This window comes from Diadema antillarum, unplaced genomic scaffold (assembly GCF_040938485.1).
Source record: "Diadema antillarum isolate AM-2024a unplaced genomic scaffold, OU_Dant_1.0 scf00000029, whole genome shotgun sequence".
Lineage (NCBI taxonomy): Eukaryota > Metazoa > Echinodermata > Echinoidea > Diadematoida > Diadematidae > Diadema > Diadema antillarum.
In genome coordinates, this window is record NW_027270918.1 from 654,631 (window position 1) to 670,075 (window position 15,445).

General features: G+C 37.4%; 1 protein-coding gene across 1 annotated transcript in view; it reads right to left on the bottom strand.

The window, feature by feature from the left end:
• The window catches only part of LOC139739448 (nesprin-1-like), a 104,835-nt gene that overhangs the window by 45,362 nt on the left and 44,028 nt on the right, over positions 1-15,445 (bottom strand). The window contains exons 3-4 of the mRNA XM_071650061.1: positions 6,148-6,209; positions 3,590-3,685 (exon numbers count right to left, since the gene is read on the bottom strand). Coding sequence (XP_071506162.1) covers positions 3,590-3,685; positions 6,148-6,209 — 158 coding nt within the window. The remainder of the gene's footprint in view (positions 1-3,589; positions 3,686-6,147; positions 6,210-15,445) is intronic.

Consider the following 15,445-nt stretch of genomic DNA (forward strand, 5'->3'; position numbering starts at 1 on the left):
CATACATGGTAAAGCAAAGATGATCATTGTATGGGGAAAAAAAAAACTTTAAAAAAAGAACAATTCTCAGAAAAATCAGTGAATACTTCAAAGCAAATGCTCACATGGAGATATCATGTCAGAGACAAGGGATTGCAAGAAATTATTAACTTTAGATTTAGAAAAAAAAGGTTTAATATGCCAATAACCAAATAATCCCACATACCATTTTTTGTCATGCACTAAAAAATGCCCCAACCCACCAAATGCTTTTACTTGTGTAGAGTTCTAGTGCACCTAATCAGAAACACCCGGCGATAATCCTCAATCACTGCTAGATCCCAGCAGAAAGTAGAAAATGTTCACTCCGCAGGGGAAGGGGGAATTGAGGCTACAAGGTTTTGAATGTTATGCTCTCTGACCTCTTTTTACTGTAACACAGAAAAATGTTTCACAGGAAAGTTCTTCACCCCCTCCCCCACCCCCTCCCACCCCCACAATCCATCCCTCTTGAGATGTGGCAAATGCATTCCGTCCCGCATCACCTCTAGATTTGAAGCCGCTCCATCTGTTGCTAGACCAAGCTGCGTTTGATGGAAGATTAGCATCAGGATGGATGACGACGTGTAAAGGGGGGGGGGGGGGTTGGGTGGGACAAAGATCCATTATGTCTGGCACATCATTCTTTGCCTGGATGTTGAATGGCAAACTAGATCTACGGTCTAATAATTTGCAGTATGGATGTTGCCGCCTAATTTGTGATACATCATGTGAAGTGGAGCGGACAGGACACACAAGAAACGTGATTTGCAGAGTATATTGCAGAAATGAAGAGAAAGTGAGAATTTAACCTCAATTCCCTCAAAATATGAAAAGAAACACAAAATCTCAAACTATCAGAACCTAGCATATGATCAGCATCTTTCTCACCTTCCGGTATTGCATTTTAAGATATGTAAGCTACAATATTGTCATTATGGTGTTTTTTTTATCACATTGTATGTCTTCCTTTATCATACAAGTCTCATTAATGACTGGTTAATAACACTAAATTCATGACATGGTGACATTTCCAGGCTTGATGATCTCATTTCACTACTGCACTGGTAATGTGAAAACAAAGGTCACATCAGCCCCTTTCATACTGAACCTTAATTTCAGAGGCAGTCCATCAAACCATGATCAAACCAAGTCCAATTGGTCCTGCAAGACTGCTCTTTAGATCTCTAAAGACAGACACGTATACCACACCTATGGAGCTGTAATAAAAACACCTCCCTCCCAACACGCATGTACCTTGCATCCATGCAAATATATATGCATGGGTTATGATATGATACAATCATGTTATCAGGCCCCCTAACATCACCTTTTCAAGGTAATGTTCCTCAAATTCTGAATGATTTTGAAACTTTCACACACAAACATCCCATTTAGACAGAAGAAGACACACAATGGTAACCAGGAAATATTTTACAGGCCACTGGTTTTGGAGTAAATGTCACCATAAAGAATTATCGTCCAATTTCATTATTGCCCGTCATTTCCAAAATCCTTGAAAAGATTGCACATGAACGTTTGTATAAGTTTCTAGTTGATAACCACATTTTAAATCCTAACCAATTTGGTTTTCGAAAAGGTTTTTCTACAGATTTTGCAATCATTCAAACTTGTGACAAAATTATCGATTCTATTGCGAACAAACAGCACGTGATAGGAGTTTTTATGGACCTGAGCAAGGCCTTTGATACAATAGACCATGGAATTTTATTAAAAAAGCTACATAATTATGGCATAAGAGGAATAGTTTTTTCCTGGTTCCGAGATTATTTATCCCAACGTCAGCAATACGTAGCATTTCATTCAAGTACCTCGTTTAAGTCATATATTACTTGCGGTGTACCACAGGGATCCATTTTAGGACCTCTACTTTTTCTTATATATATTAACGATATTATAAATTCCTCAACCCTTCTCACCTATGTATTATTCGCGGACGATACCAGTGTCTTCTACTCTCACAACTGTTTAAACACACTAGTGGATATACTTAATTCTGAGCTTGCAAAAATTTCTACATGGTTTAAATGCAATAAATTATCACTAAATATAGATAAAACGTGTTTCATAAACTTCAATACTTCACATTTGCAACCGATAATGCCTAATAACATTATTATTGATGGTATGCCCATTATTGGAAAAAAATCAACCAAGTTCTTAGGGGTAACCCTTGACTCCAATTTAAATTGGAATAACCACATTGATAATATAACCACATTAATATCTAAAGTCATTGGAATACTTCGGAGATTAAAATATTTTGTAACGGAAAAAGTACTCACTATGTTATACAATGCATTAATCTTACCGTATATTAATTATTGTAATGTTGTCTGGGGAAACTGTAATAAAACCAAAGTAAATGTTATTTTTCTTTTACAGAAAAAGGCAATAAGAATATGTACTAACTCACATTATTTAGAACATACTGATCCATTATTCCTTAGACTAAAAGTTCTTAAAGTTGACGATATACACAAATTTCAAACAGCAATATTTATGTTCAAATACACGCAAAATCTACTCCCACTCTTCCACAACGCATTTTCCCTTAACAGGGATGTCCATGCTTACCCCACGCGCCATCGTAATGATTTCCATTTGAATAACCCTAAACTCCTATTAGCTCAAAAATCAATTCGGCATAACGGGCCTGATATTTGGAATTCACTCCCTCTCCACATAAAACAGTGCACATCTCTCTATTCCTTTAAGGCAAATACAAAGAAATATTTCTTGGCACAATATCATACGGTACAGTAATCATTAAACATGTACCTCTTATACTCAACAACAAGGCAATATTTTGGTCCACCCCCTTTTCCCTTTCTTTTACTTTGCTGCTTGACCCTTCGCCCATATTATAACATATCCAATCATTTTCTTAGAAGTGCTGACCATCAACACTTTCGCGCTTCATCACCTGCACACGCACTCACAGGCACCACTCCTGTTTACCAAGTAATTGTATAAAACTGGATTTACACGCATTTTAACATGGCCCATCCGTATTAGTGTTCAAGTACTACAATAAAAAATGGTAATTTAACTCTGGCTGTCCGTCTGTTCAAGCACGGCTTATAACGGCGGCCCTCTGCATTATATATATATATTATATATTGTACTGTGAATCAAGTCATTATTGGCCATATAAACATTTTGTATGTTATTTAACGTTTCATTTGTCTTTATATACAAAATATGACTTACTATGTAATATGTCAATAATTTTCAGAATTGTATTTGTGTAATTGAACCTGCCTTTGTTATTTTTGTATTCTGAAAGAAAATATGAAATGCAGAAAATAAAATCTTTTCAAACATAATTCAGAGGCAGCCCTCACCACCAGCAAGTGCATCTGACGACTTTGGGCACCCTTTATTTCATGCGGGACTCGTGACCCATTTCAACTGGAAGTTGACCTGCATGCTTCAGGACCAACCCCTGAAGCACTCTTCCAGCTTATACACCTAGGGTGTTTAAGAGCATAACTGACTAAAAATGATATTGCGGTTAATTAAATAATTTCTATTTATAAGGTCTTACCAGAACTTCTCCCGAGAGAATTTCCAGGAGAGCCAGTAGTACTGTTCCAGTCTGGAGGTCCTTGAAGAGATCCTCCACATGGTATGGTGGGTCATGCTGGGTGGAGTGAACAAAAAAAACAGTCAATGAATAGATAATACACACACACACATACATACATACATACATACATACATACATACATATATACATACATACATAGTGTACAAATAACATAAAGAAAATATACCTAAATGTACACATGGTTATTGTAGATCTTCTATTATTAGATAGGTAGGCCCTACACTGTAGATGAATAAAACAGAATAAAGAGAAATAGAGACAGACAAACAGACGGACAGACATAAACGGATAAAGATATAATCCTAGACTGCCTTTGGAAATCTCACAGACATACACTGTATCAAAAAAATATTGAACATGGTGTCTATGTGTACACATAATTTACACATTCCATCAAAATATCCAGTTTCACTTCCATTACATAAGATCTGACCTCTCCAACACATTCGACACAAACTGAAAAACACTGAATCATCACGTAGTTTCAGATACAATTTTAACCAGGCTGCCTTTCATTTTTGCATGTGAGATATGAAGGAGGTATTACTTATTTTTCTTCAAAAAGTCAAATAAACAAGAATTCAGTCAGCATGCATGACATCTGCTTAAACAAGTCGCTCAATGATACATCACAGTTTTGTTTTTTTCTCAATTTCATTTCAACCTAATGAACAAATCTTCAAGCAAAGCAGGTGTAATATAATGACAGAAGATTGCTGCAAATGTAACTTTATATAATTATACTTTGGCCAAATCTATGAGACAACTGTTAGAATACTTCACATTTTCTCTGTCTCTGCATATGAGTGCACTTATGGCAAATTCTTTTAAATTAATTCTTTACCATTTTTTATGCCTTCCACCCTTGAGAAAAAAAATACAGTTTTGGTACAAATTACCTACACACCTCCTTTTGTTGACATGGAAACCAGAAGCAATCAACTGCTAACATGACACTGCAAGATCTAATGTTTCGATTTTGCATGTTAATGGTAGCCTGGCTTGCATCTAGGCTGGGCTACACCAAACGGACATTAGACATTCCAAAACAATGACAGGTATTGGGTGATGCCTTATCATAGACAAATATTAGTTCACTCCGATCAGCAAATAGTCAACATGCTATGTGTAAAAAAAGATGGAGGTTTAGATTATATTTTCTGTGGTGACAAATTTCGCTGTGGTTGATGTGTGTCTCTGAATACTACTTTGTGAATTTGATATGCTTCTGAATATCAGATAAGTGAATTTCTTTCTTTTCATTTTATCACTTTACAGCTCCTGATTGTAATCTTTCAGCAAAGTTTATTTGTTATATTTTGGTATATCTTTGCGTAGCCTGCATGATAACATATATGAGGTACCAGAATAATGCAGACAGTAGCTCAGGACTATTGATATATCTGTCTGACTGCTATCAAATATCATTGTATGAAAATGCCCATTTGTGCTCAATATGCACATATCACATTTCAGCTTAAACTTCTCTAGCCTTTCAAATTAAAAAAAAAAAAAGGTTGAGTAAGCCAACATATGAAAATTTCTTGATAAAGTAGGCTCAATAAATCCACCTGATGCTTCATCATGGCTATGAGTGGAGTTTTGGAGTTTGATTCAACTGCAATCTTTTGAGAGTATAACCATACATATGGGCTACATTGTACAACACCTTGAATGAAAGGACTCATAGAAGAGCAAGGATTACATGGGCAATGAATTGACTCGCAAGACAATTTTGAAATATGTCCTGAATTTTAACATTATGAGCTCACCACTGATTCTTAGTCCTTGTTAGCACACAGCATCTACCACTTACAAAGATTGGAAGTCAATATAAACAATAGAACTGGTTCTCATTGCAAAAATTTTGAAATTTGGATAGTTATCAGGGTCGAAAATTTTTGAGTCAGCATTTCACTGTAAAAAATACAAAAACTTTTTGGGTCGTGATTATTTGCAAAGAGCTGACGAGTGCATGTACAGGAATGGTATGCTTACTATGTCACAATGCCAATTCAATATAACATGGCGCACCACTACATCTGGTAAAAATAGCAAGGAGCATCACACGCAATGCATTGTGGGTTATAAAATTATGAAATTTTTTGCTGTCACCATTCTCACTGTACAGGTTCGGGACTATTTGCAAAAAATCACACAAGGTATTGTGACTTGGATCGCGAAGCAAATCTCACAAAATAATGCGTTATTGCTGTTCACACTGTAAGAATTTCGAAATGTGGGTCGTGATCCTGATTGCGACATGAAATAATGCATTATTTTGAGTGCAATGAGAATGGTACAGTATGCGAAGTCCAGAAATGCTAGAGAAAATGCAGAAATCAACGTAAACATTCAACATTCACGAGGAGAAAAATCGGCTTGGAAAAAGGATCATGCATGAAGAGAAGAAGGAGGGAGAGACAAAATACGAAACACACAAGCTACGAAAACCATCAGAACGCAACGAGTGAGAAACAAAATAATAATCTTACCTTGGCAAGATGTGAGTTTATCCAGTTTGTGAATGTCTTCTTTTGCACCCTCTCTTGCTCATCTGTAACAGAAAACAATCAAACAAAATATTTTCAGTTTATTGTTTTTTTGTTGTTGTTTATTTCTGCTTCAAGAACTCCAAAAAGAAAAGAGACACTATTCATTCAATTTGCAAAAGTCTTCTTTTGCACCACCTCTTGCTCATCTATCACAGCAAACAAGTACTGTATGTAAAACCTTTATCATGTACTGTTTATTAGTTATTACTTTCTTTGATCAAAGAAAAAGTAAAACAAATGCAGCTACTGTATCAGTACAATTTCAAAATACACACAACCATGTTGCAAAGAGTGTTGATGAAAATTAGTCATTTGCTATATTTCAGTTTTGTTATGATCTATCATAGGACAGCACATGTTGGTCAGATAGATTGTTACTTTCTTTTCAATATTACATTACATGAAAGGAGGTCTGTATCATTCATTATTATACATACAAGCCACTTTTTCGATACAATAAAACCATGTATCAATATTCCTGCAAGGGGTTTGCTTAATGACATACAATATTGTTAGCATAATACCTGTCCTATGCATTTTACATTACCCGTATCAATGGAGAAAAAGAGTACAATATTGTTTCCAATATTGTACTCTGCTGTCAATATCGCACTCAAATGTTTCTTTATACGCGCGCGCAGTATCGCTTGCAAAGAAAGCAAAATGCAGTGGCATTGTGCGATGAGGTTGAGAAATGCGCGAAGAGGTTGAGAAATGCCATAGGAGTAACCGTAAATCATTCGTGCTGTCTGCGGCAGTCGCTCGCTGATATGCATGTACTGTACTGTACTGTGCGTAGATACACGTCCGTATACAATTTGAAAAGTTAGATTTTTTAAACAATAGTATAATAGTGAGTGAAACTCTTTTTCATTTCTTTTTTTGAAATTGAATGTGGTGTTGTCGTGGAAAGTGGTTTGTATGTATAATAATAATAATGATGGATTTCTTTCGTGGTATATCAGATATATTGCATTCATCAACATGAATATTGCACTCGTCTTCGACTTGTGCAATATTCATGTTGATGAATGCAATATATCTGATATACCACTCAAGTGCATCCAATATTATATAAATATGACTGCCAGTAAGATTCTGATAGGAATAATGCCACAGCACCTGGGTTTTCACTACGAAAATACTTGCACATCATTCTCTGTAATGCAAAGTAAATCCTGTTACTTCATCCAAGGAGGTTCGAGAGATGGAGTTACAACTGAGTATAATCATTCAATCAGCTGTCAGTTTTCTATGGATGGACAAAAGAATTCCAGGCCTCGAATTTCGCCAGTCTTAGGGACAGGCAATTTTTGGTTTTAGGGGCGCTCTCTCTCAAAATTTTTTAAGGGCAGCAAGGAAAAGTTGCAGTAAGCATGGTAATTCTTTGAGAGAAGCATTGCGGCAAGTAAATGGGGCATTGCAGCAAATTGCCTTTTGCCTCCCGGGCAATTCGAGGCCTGGAATTCCACAGGTGCATTTGTGCCTTTGATGTTCGATGCTTGAAGCCGCCATCTTTCTGAGCAATCTGAAGATTCATTTTCAACGCTAACATAATATCGGGTATATGCTGCTCGTTTATATATCAAATGCAATGAAATTTCACCTAATGATAAAGCATATAAAACAAAAGTCATTTCCGTTCGAAAATATGTGCAAAAGTGTAAATCTGAGCTGTATTTTGTGAAAGTGTTTGAAATTTTACCCTCATGGAAAGCAGGTTTATCACTTTTCTGATTATTTCCGCCAAATGAAACTAATATGGTATCATCTTCAAGTATACCGGTAGTTCTTTATAAATTAATATGTCAGATTAGCGTACAGACACGTACAGTTGAGTAATTTTGATATCTATTTCAGCAATATTTGAGCAATTTCTATTCGCCCACCCCCGTGCCTTTACCATTGTCCACCGCCCATCGTTTGTAAGTAGGAATAGCGAAAAGTAATTACCATCATAAAGACATATCTTATCTTCCTTAGACAGTGGCTGGTCATTATGCAATGAGACATGAATTCATTTTCTTCCTATCGGGGGGGGGGGGGGGGGGAGCAGATCCAGTTTGACACATACTTCAAATATTTTTGAGTGGTGGCTTCGAGCATGGGATCAAAGCGAATAAGACTGTTGTGACTCCATTTCTCGAACCTCCTTGCTTCATCACAATGCACCTGATCTATTGCATTTCTAAGATTTTGTTTCGTTCACTTTAACAGCTATGTCATTAAGAGAGTTCATAAGAATTCATTAATATAAAATGGAGACAAAGCCATTTTCACTAATGACGGTGAAATGATAGTGAAACAAAAGCAACACATAAGATAAAAACAAAACAAAACACCAATGAGGTCTAACCTCAGTATGCCATTTTTTAAATACTGAATCAACAGTACAGCAAATTGCCTCAATACTTTCACCTCTTACAAAAAATGAAATGTTCCTTTACTTTTTCTTTGTGTAGGTCTAAACTTCTTAAAAGAAGAAGCAAAGAAAAAACAGAGGGTAGCAGACACACAGGTAGATTTTTTGTGAAGAACCACCCATGCACACAATATTTCTGTACATGAAAAATCTCAGAAATCCAGATCTTGCATGGGTGGAATATGAGCAGAGCCTTTAAAATATGCATCTAATAGCAGGTCCACCCTACAGGATAACACTATTCCTGGGAAAAACCATTCATCCAACACCCCTAGGCTCAATATAGGGCTTTTTACACTTGTGTTTCTTAACCCCGGACTTTCTCTGACCCAGGACTATCGTTAGTCCCGTACCAATTTTTTCAGCTTTTTACACTCGCCAATTAGTCCCGTACTATCTCTTGTCCGGGGCTAAGGAGAAAACTGACCTTTTTACACTCGTATTTCTTAGCCCCGGACTTTCCAAACCACATGAATTTTCATAATTACGCTGTGTACTGTACACGTACACGCACGCACCGGCAGCACTTGATTACCTCGTTTCTGATTGGTCAGTGAGGGTCGGACTTCGTCTCCGTCGCTTAGCCCAGGATTATTTTTTCGTTCTGTTTACACTCACTTGCTTGGCACCGCAATTGCGGTGCTAGCACCGCAATTGTGGTGCTAACCCCTGCTATTTTGCAGGGCCAGATAGTACCGTACTATCGGTGGGGCTAGCCCACTTTGGCAAAAACGAGTGTAAACAGAAAGTGGGCTAAGGATAGTCCCGTACCAACGGTGGGGCTAAGGCCCCCCCTTAGCCCCACCGTTGGTCCGGGGCTAAGCAAAAATTTACAAGTGTAAAAAGCCCTTATACTGGTATCGAACCTATTAGCAGGGAACTCTCTTGGGTACCTTAGCCTTTCAGGATTTGCATTGCCATGGAGACATTGCATCTGGTTGCCATGGCAACCTACATATTGATGACTCATTGTCTGATGTGGGAGCTGGTATCAGGAGAACATGTTCCACTTCTCCTATGAACATACACAATGCTCAATGCTGTCCAATGTTCCTTGATATCAAGCTATGTCTTTAACACACTTTCATTAAAAAAAAAAATGTGTTCAGCGCACACTTTTTTTTTGCCACAAAGCTTTCTTGAACACAACACCTATCCCAGACATAGACAGAATGTTTTGTTTTGTTTTTCAATTCATAAAACCTTTTTATAGCAAGCATTTTGCAATTAACAACTTCTATCATGTTAGTATCAATTTGAAATTTACATCCAATCAATGTATCTTACCCTAGAGCAATAATTGTTCCCTGCTGATACAACAATAAGGTAATGAAATTTTTCAAGGTTTTCATGAGAATATTCACTCTGCCTGATATAAAGTAGATGTGGATAACTTAAATTTACAGGTATTTCTGAATCATAGAATTTCCTTTTATTGCCATAACAATTAGTGAGAGTTCCCCTTATGTTTCTCAGATTATAACTTTATTGAAATTATACTTTGAATAAAACATATATAAATGCCCAGCACTTCATCAATGCTTTCACAAAGTTTTCTGATTTAGCATGAATACACATCACAGCCACGTTTGAAATTGGCAAAGCATTTCATCGTCATTCACTGCTTTCCCCGCATGTTGCCGGAAGCAACCACTCCAATTTTGTTGATTGAGGCCTATCGTTGCATATCATGATTTTACCACAGCCAGTGCACATTCTTAACAAATTTGATGTTGTTCAGGGACACTAACAAAAAATGTCATTAGATCATATGCTCCTCATTAGAGTCCAGGCAATGAAAACATAATTCACATAATTATATGCACATATTCATCTACCGTGACATTTAGGAAGGTGGACTAACTGCCTATGGAATCATTTGAGTGATGACCAAATAATTCCGTCTGACAGGTCTTGCCTGGAAGTCTAGCTGAGGGATGTTTGTTCAGCATGATATAACCTGTGGCTTATATCAACACAGGAGGAGCTATAACACTGGCAGTTAATACCTGCTTGTGAAAATAACACTCCATGTAGAATTTCACACCTTAGGATCTCTAATGGACATCACCAACAAAATACATACAAACTATAAATGTCATATACTGAAAAGACTGGTAATGCTTTATTCGTATGGATTATGATTTATGTAGAAATGGGACTCTGTAGAGTTTTACGAGGCACTGCAACTATGGAGTGTCATTCCTATCAAAGGTGTGTTTCACACTCTAACACACACATCAATACACCAATGCTGGTTGAATGAACATCGTGCCCTTCAAATTGTTGGTATGCTTACCTGTATATTCTTGTGGCCACAAAATGAAACTTACTGCACAAGTATTATCACATAACAAGAATGGTTCCAGTTTTACTAATGCACATGTCGCTTGGTCCAAGGTACAAGTGGACGTGTCATGTTAAATATGGTTCAAACCAATACAGACATTCTAGGTTGTCAGTTACAGGAAATGCTGACTTTGATATCAAAGATTGTATGTAATGTAACACATAACAAACATCCCTTGAGTTAACACAAAATACTCATTTTTTTTTCTTAAACTTCAACTTCTTCGTGTTCTGAAAGCATTTTTTTTTTCCCTCCATGGAGCCCTTACTAATATGACAACAGCATCAATTTGTAAGAAATAAAGAATGACATCATGCAGGGTGGAGCTCCAGTGTTCATGGGGACCACTAATAAGAACCATATGTTCCTCTTCATCTGAGGGGGGGGGGGGGGGGGGAGATTCCAGACCTGATCGCCAGCATCTTCCGACCAAAATATGAATTTTTCACCATGAAAAATTTTCTTTCCAGATTATAAAAAATAAATAAATCTTCTTTTAATCACCTGAGATATAGAACTACGAGAAATACTAAAATCACAGAGATTTCACAGTGACTACTGATACAAGAAGATCTAACTTCAATCCTACCAGATGTTGCCATGGCAAAATCTATTGCCATGAGGTTTTCTTCTAATTGGTTCTCTGATAAATGCTCAAATCCTCCTATGTATTCTACCACTGTCATTCCATACAATGAAGGCCCAATCAATGAATTTTTGCATCACTATTTCCACTTCCTGTAGAATATTCCATATCTACTCTGAAGGACTGATGATACCATATTATATAAGTGGTTTTTTTTTAATTAATGTACCTATTAGTTGCTTTAAAAATCATTAGTCTACTGCTACATCCCATGTCGTAAGTATAATACACATAAAACATTAATTGTACACAATTTGAATGTGTGATATGTATACATTGTAAACATGATAGCCAGGGCAGTGAAGGGACACTTGAATAACAACAAAATATTTCTTATATTTTTCTGCACTAGTATATTTGATTTATCTTTGAAAGTAACATTATCTTTAAAACACTACCGGTGTCCACATCTCAGGTAAGGTTGTGCTATGCATAGCAATTACAGTAGGGTACATGTAGATCTTCATGCAGTGCTATAATGGCAATTATACATATTATGTACACTATCTGCCTTTTAAATTTGGTTGGCTTTTTGTGACTGTGTATAATTTCTGTAAAACGTGTTTTACAAATATATACCTAGCTTCAAATCCATATGCAGCATTTGATATCATAAAGCCGTGCATCTGGTTATACAGTCCTCGGGACCAGCAGTTTTCTTTCGTTATATCGAAATTATGTTTTAACTGAATAAATAAACAATAAAAAACATAATGCGGATAATGTTACGACCCAAATCTTTCCTTCGTTATAAATGGAATTTCGTTATAACCATGTTCGTTTTAACGGGAGTGCGCTGTATGTAGGTGTTGCTCATATTATATAGTGCCAACTGTAGAACTGTGCATTGGTGTGATCAGTGTTGAACAGATTCAAATTAACATGTCAGTGGGCTGCTGCATTATAGATTGAACTCCCTTTCAGATGAGAGAGCAATTATGAACAGTTTCTGCACGTGAAAAGTGAGGCATTCATCTCTCTGAATATGAGGATATAGACAGCACGCATACATTGTGAGCAACTGATATTACATTCAGCATGTCACCAGTCAATGGGTATCATACATTTCAGAAATCCTAACATTAACTTGTCATGGCAAATGCATAATCGGCAGCACATATCTATACACGTACAGTCACACTTTAAAAAAAAAAACAACCAAACAAACAAAATACAGGCAGTCATATTTCTTTCTTGTTCCATACATAAAGACTTGTTGCAACCTGAAATCATCTGCAATTTAGGTGTATCAAGTAACTCTACCCTATTCCATGTAGACTGAAGTGCAATACCAAAGGGCAGCGCAGGATGAAGAAAGTACAGTACCTCCTCAACACTACTTCAGTCTACGGTCTCAACCATTTCTGACTTCCATGCTTTTACTAACAGGTACTCAAAAGGAGGATGTGCACAAACCAACAACAGAGATATAGTCCACTGTTATCTGCAGTGATTACATTTCTGAATTGATGTGCCATGTATAGCAGCAACCGATATGCCAACAATGAAGATGGACTATGTACTCAAACACTGGGTAGTAGTGGCTGTATACGAGAGAGAGAGGGAACATACTGCATTGGCCAGACCTCAAAGCAAACAGAGATGCCATGGGTGCAGGTTGTCAGCCACTGCTAGCTGTGAATCTGGTAGTAGTAATATACCAATAATGTCTGATGTATAGCCCCGGAACGAGATCATCAACTCAAATATATACTCACGTTGCAATCTCCTTCCGATAGATCTGACATCCGACATCTTGTTTCACACATCCATATTTTCGTATGCCGAGGGAATGAGAGGACCGATATTCCAAAATATAATATTCCGACCAAAGAGAGGGCGAGAGAGAATGATGCCTGCTTGAGCACGGATGACAGCACGAATGCTGTTTGATGTTCGAGTGGTGTCCCTGCTTCAAGGGCCCCCACGCTCACGCTCCCAAATCTTGCTCTCTCTCTCTCTCACACACACACACACATATGAACACACACATACACACACAGACGTGAATGTAAACACCAACTCCAGGAGAGAGGGCACTAATCCTCTTGTTGTGACCTCCGCTGGAACCCCAGAGGTCTCTGAAGACAGGTCAACTCAAGACGGAGAATTCCTTCCAACATTCCAAGAAGAAGCGACCTACAATTTCATGCTTCCATCCAGGCAGCTGCAATATTCTCCTCTTGAATATTCTTGCATTCTACAATGTGGAGCAAATCACAGCATAATGGTGCAAACTATGCATCCAGGGTTCACCTCACTTTATTGATTCCTTATGAATCCGACAGAAAAAATTAGATTTTGCAGAAAATCCACACACAAGCCACGATCATTTCCACAAGGGTAGATTTGTATGACTCTTTGACAATAATGCCACCAAGATACATCCTCTTTTCCCTGCTGCCTTTATGCAGATGCTGTGCGCGAGAATGCATTCATTACTTATTATCAATAGCCCACAGATGAGTGATCTGTGCATCTATTTGTAGTAGTGGTACCTCGCTTTTTATGCAATTTGGTTTAAAGAAAAAAAAAGGGTGTGAGTAAAGCAAAGGAACAATCTTTTGAGTAAGGCATCGGGCTTGGATGGGCAGCCATTCAAGATTTTACGCTGGCCCTACGAGGAAAGAGGCCAGATTTTGTTCTGGGTATTTGTTCCCATGTCTGCATGTCTTTCTGACCCGTAGACTCGACAAAGGAATCATCGGTGCGTGGAATTCAAAAGAATCACAAGATCTACTTTTACTATCACAGTCGAACCTCTCCACACATTGGGGGGGGGGGTGAGGAGAGGAGAGAGAGGGAGAGAGGGTGAGAAAGAGGGATAGAGAGAAAGGAAGGAGAGAATTAGTAAGTTATAACTGTTAACAGTTATTTGAATGCAAATTCCTTCTTTACGACTATCATTGTTTGAAACATGGAAAGCAAGGGGAAGCATTTTGTGCAGAACCCACAAGACTGGGATCAAGCCATACTGTAATTGAATTTTATGTCAGGATTACAAAAATCTTGTTTCATGACACTTCTAAAACAAAGTGTTTTATAGATCATACTTCCTCTTTTTTGTAAATACACTTATACTTCTCACAATCTTCTTTCTTCCTTACTGTAGCTGTGCTATTTTTTTTCTTCTGTTAAACAAAGTTCTGCTGAAAATGCAATGCAGCTGGATTGAACTGAATAGAAATGGCAATGAAACATTTTAACAAGTCAACCTATATCAAGATTGGACAATAAATAATTGGCGGAAGACACAAACCTATAACACTTGTGAGTTAATCAAGCATTTCATTAAGTCTGAAACAAAACAGATTATTTGTGACCACGAAAAACCATGAAAAAAAAAATCAAGTCAACAAATATCAAGATTGGACAATTGTAAGAAGATACAAACCTATGACACTGTCTTGTGAGTTTCATTAAGTCCTAAACAATACAGACTATTTGTGCCCAATGTTACTGTGAAAAAAACAACAACAGGGAAATACATGCTCAAATTTCTTTAAAACAAAAGATTAAGATGCCATATCAATAACACCTTGGGTAGCAGTGACAACACGGTGATTTACACATCTGCCTTCCACTTAACAAAATTCTCAAAAAAAGCCTGCAAACTATCCCCCTAATGTCAAAGACCAAAAAAACTTTGCTTCAGCGCTCTTTAAACAAGGGCACTCAGCAAGTTTGCCCTGACCTGGGTTCTGAGCCAGCACCTTCCACATTCCACAGACCTGGCTCCTATTACAGCTTAGGGGGGTCTGGTAACCAAGGCAACTCACAGCTGTCGTCATGGCCACCACATAAACAGGGGGGTTGAATG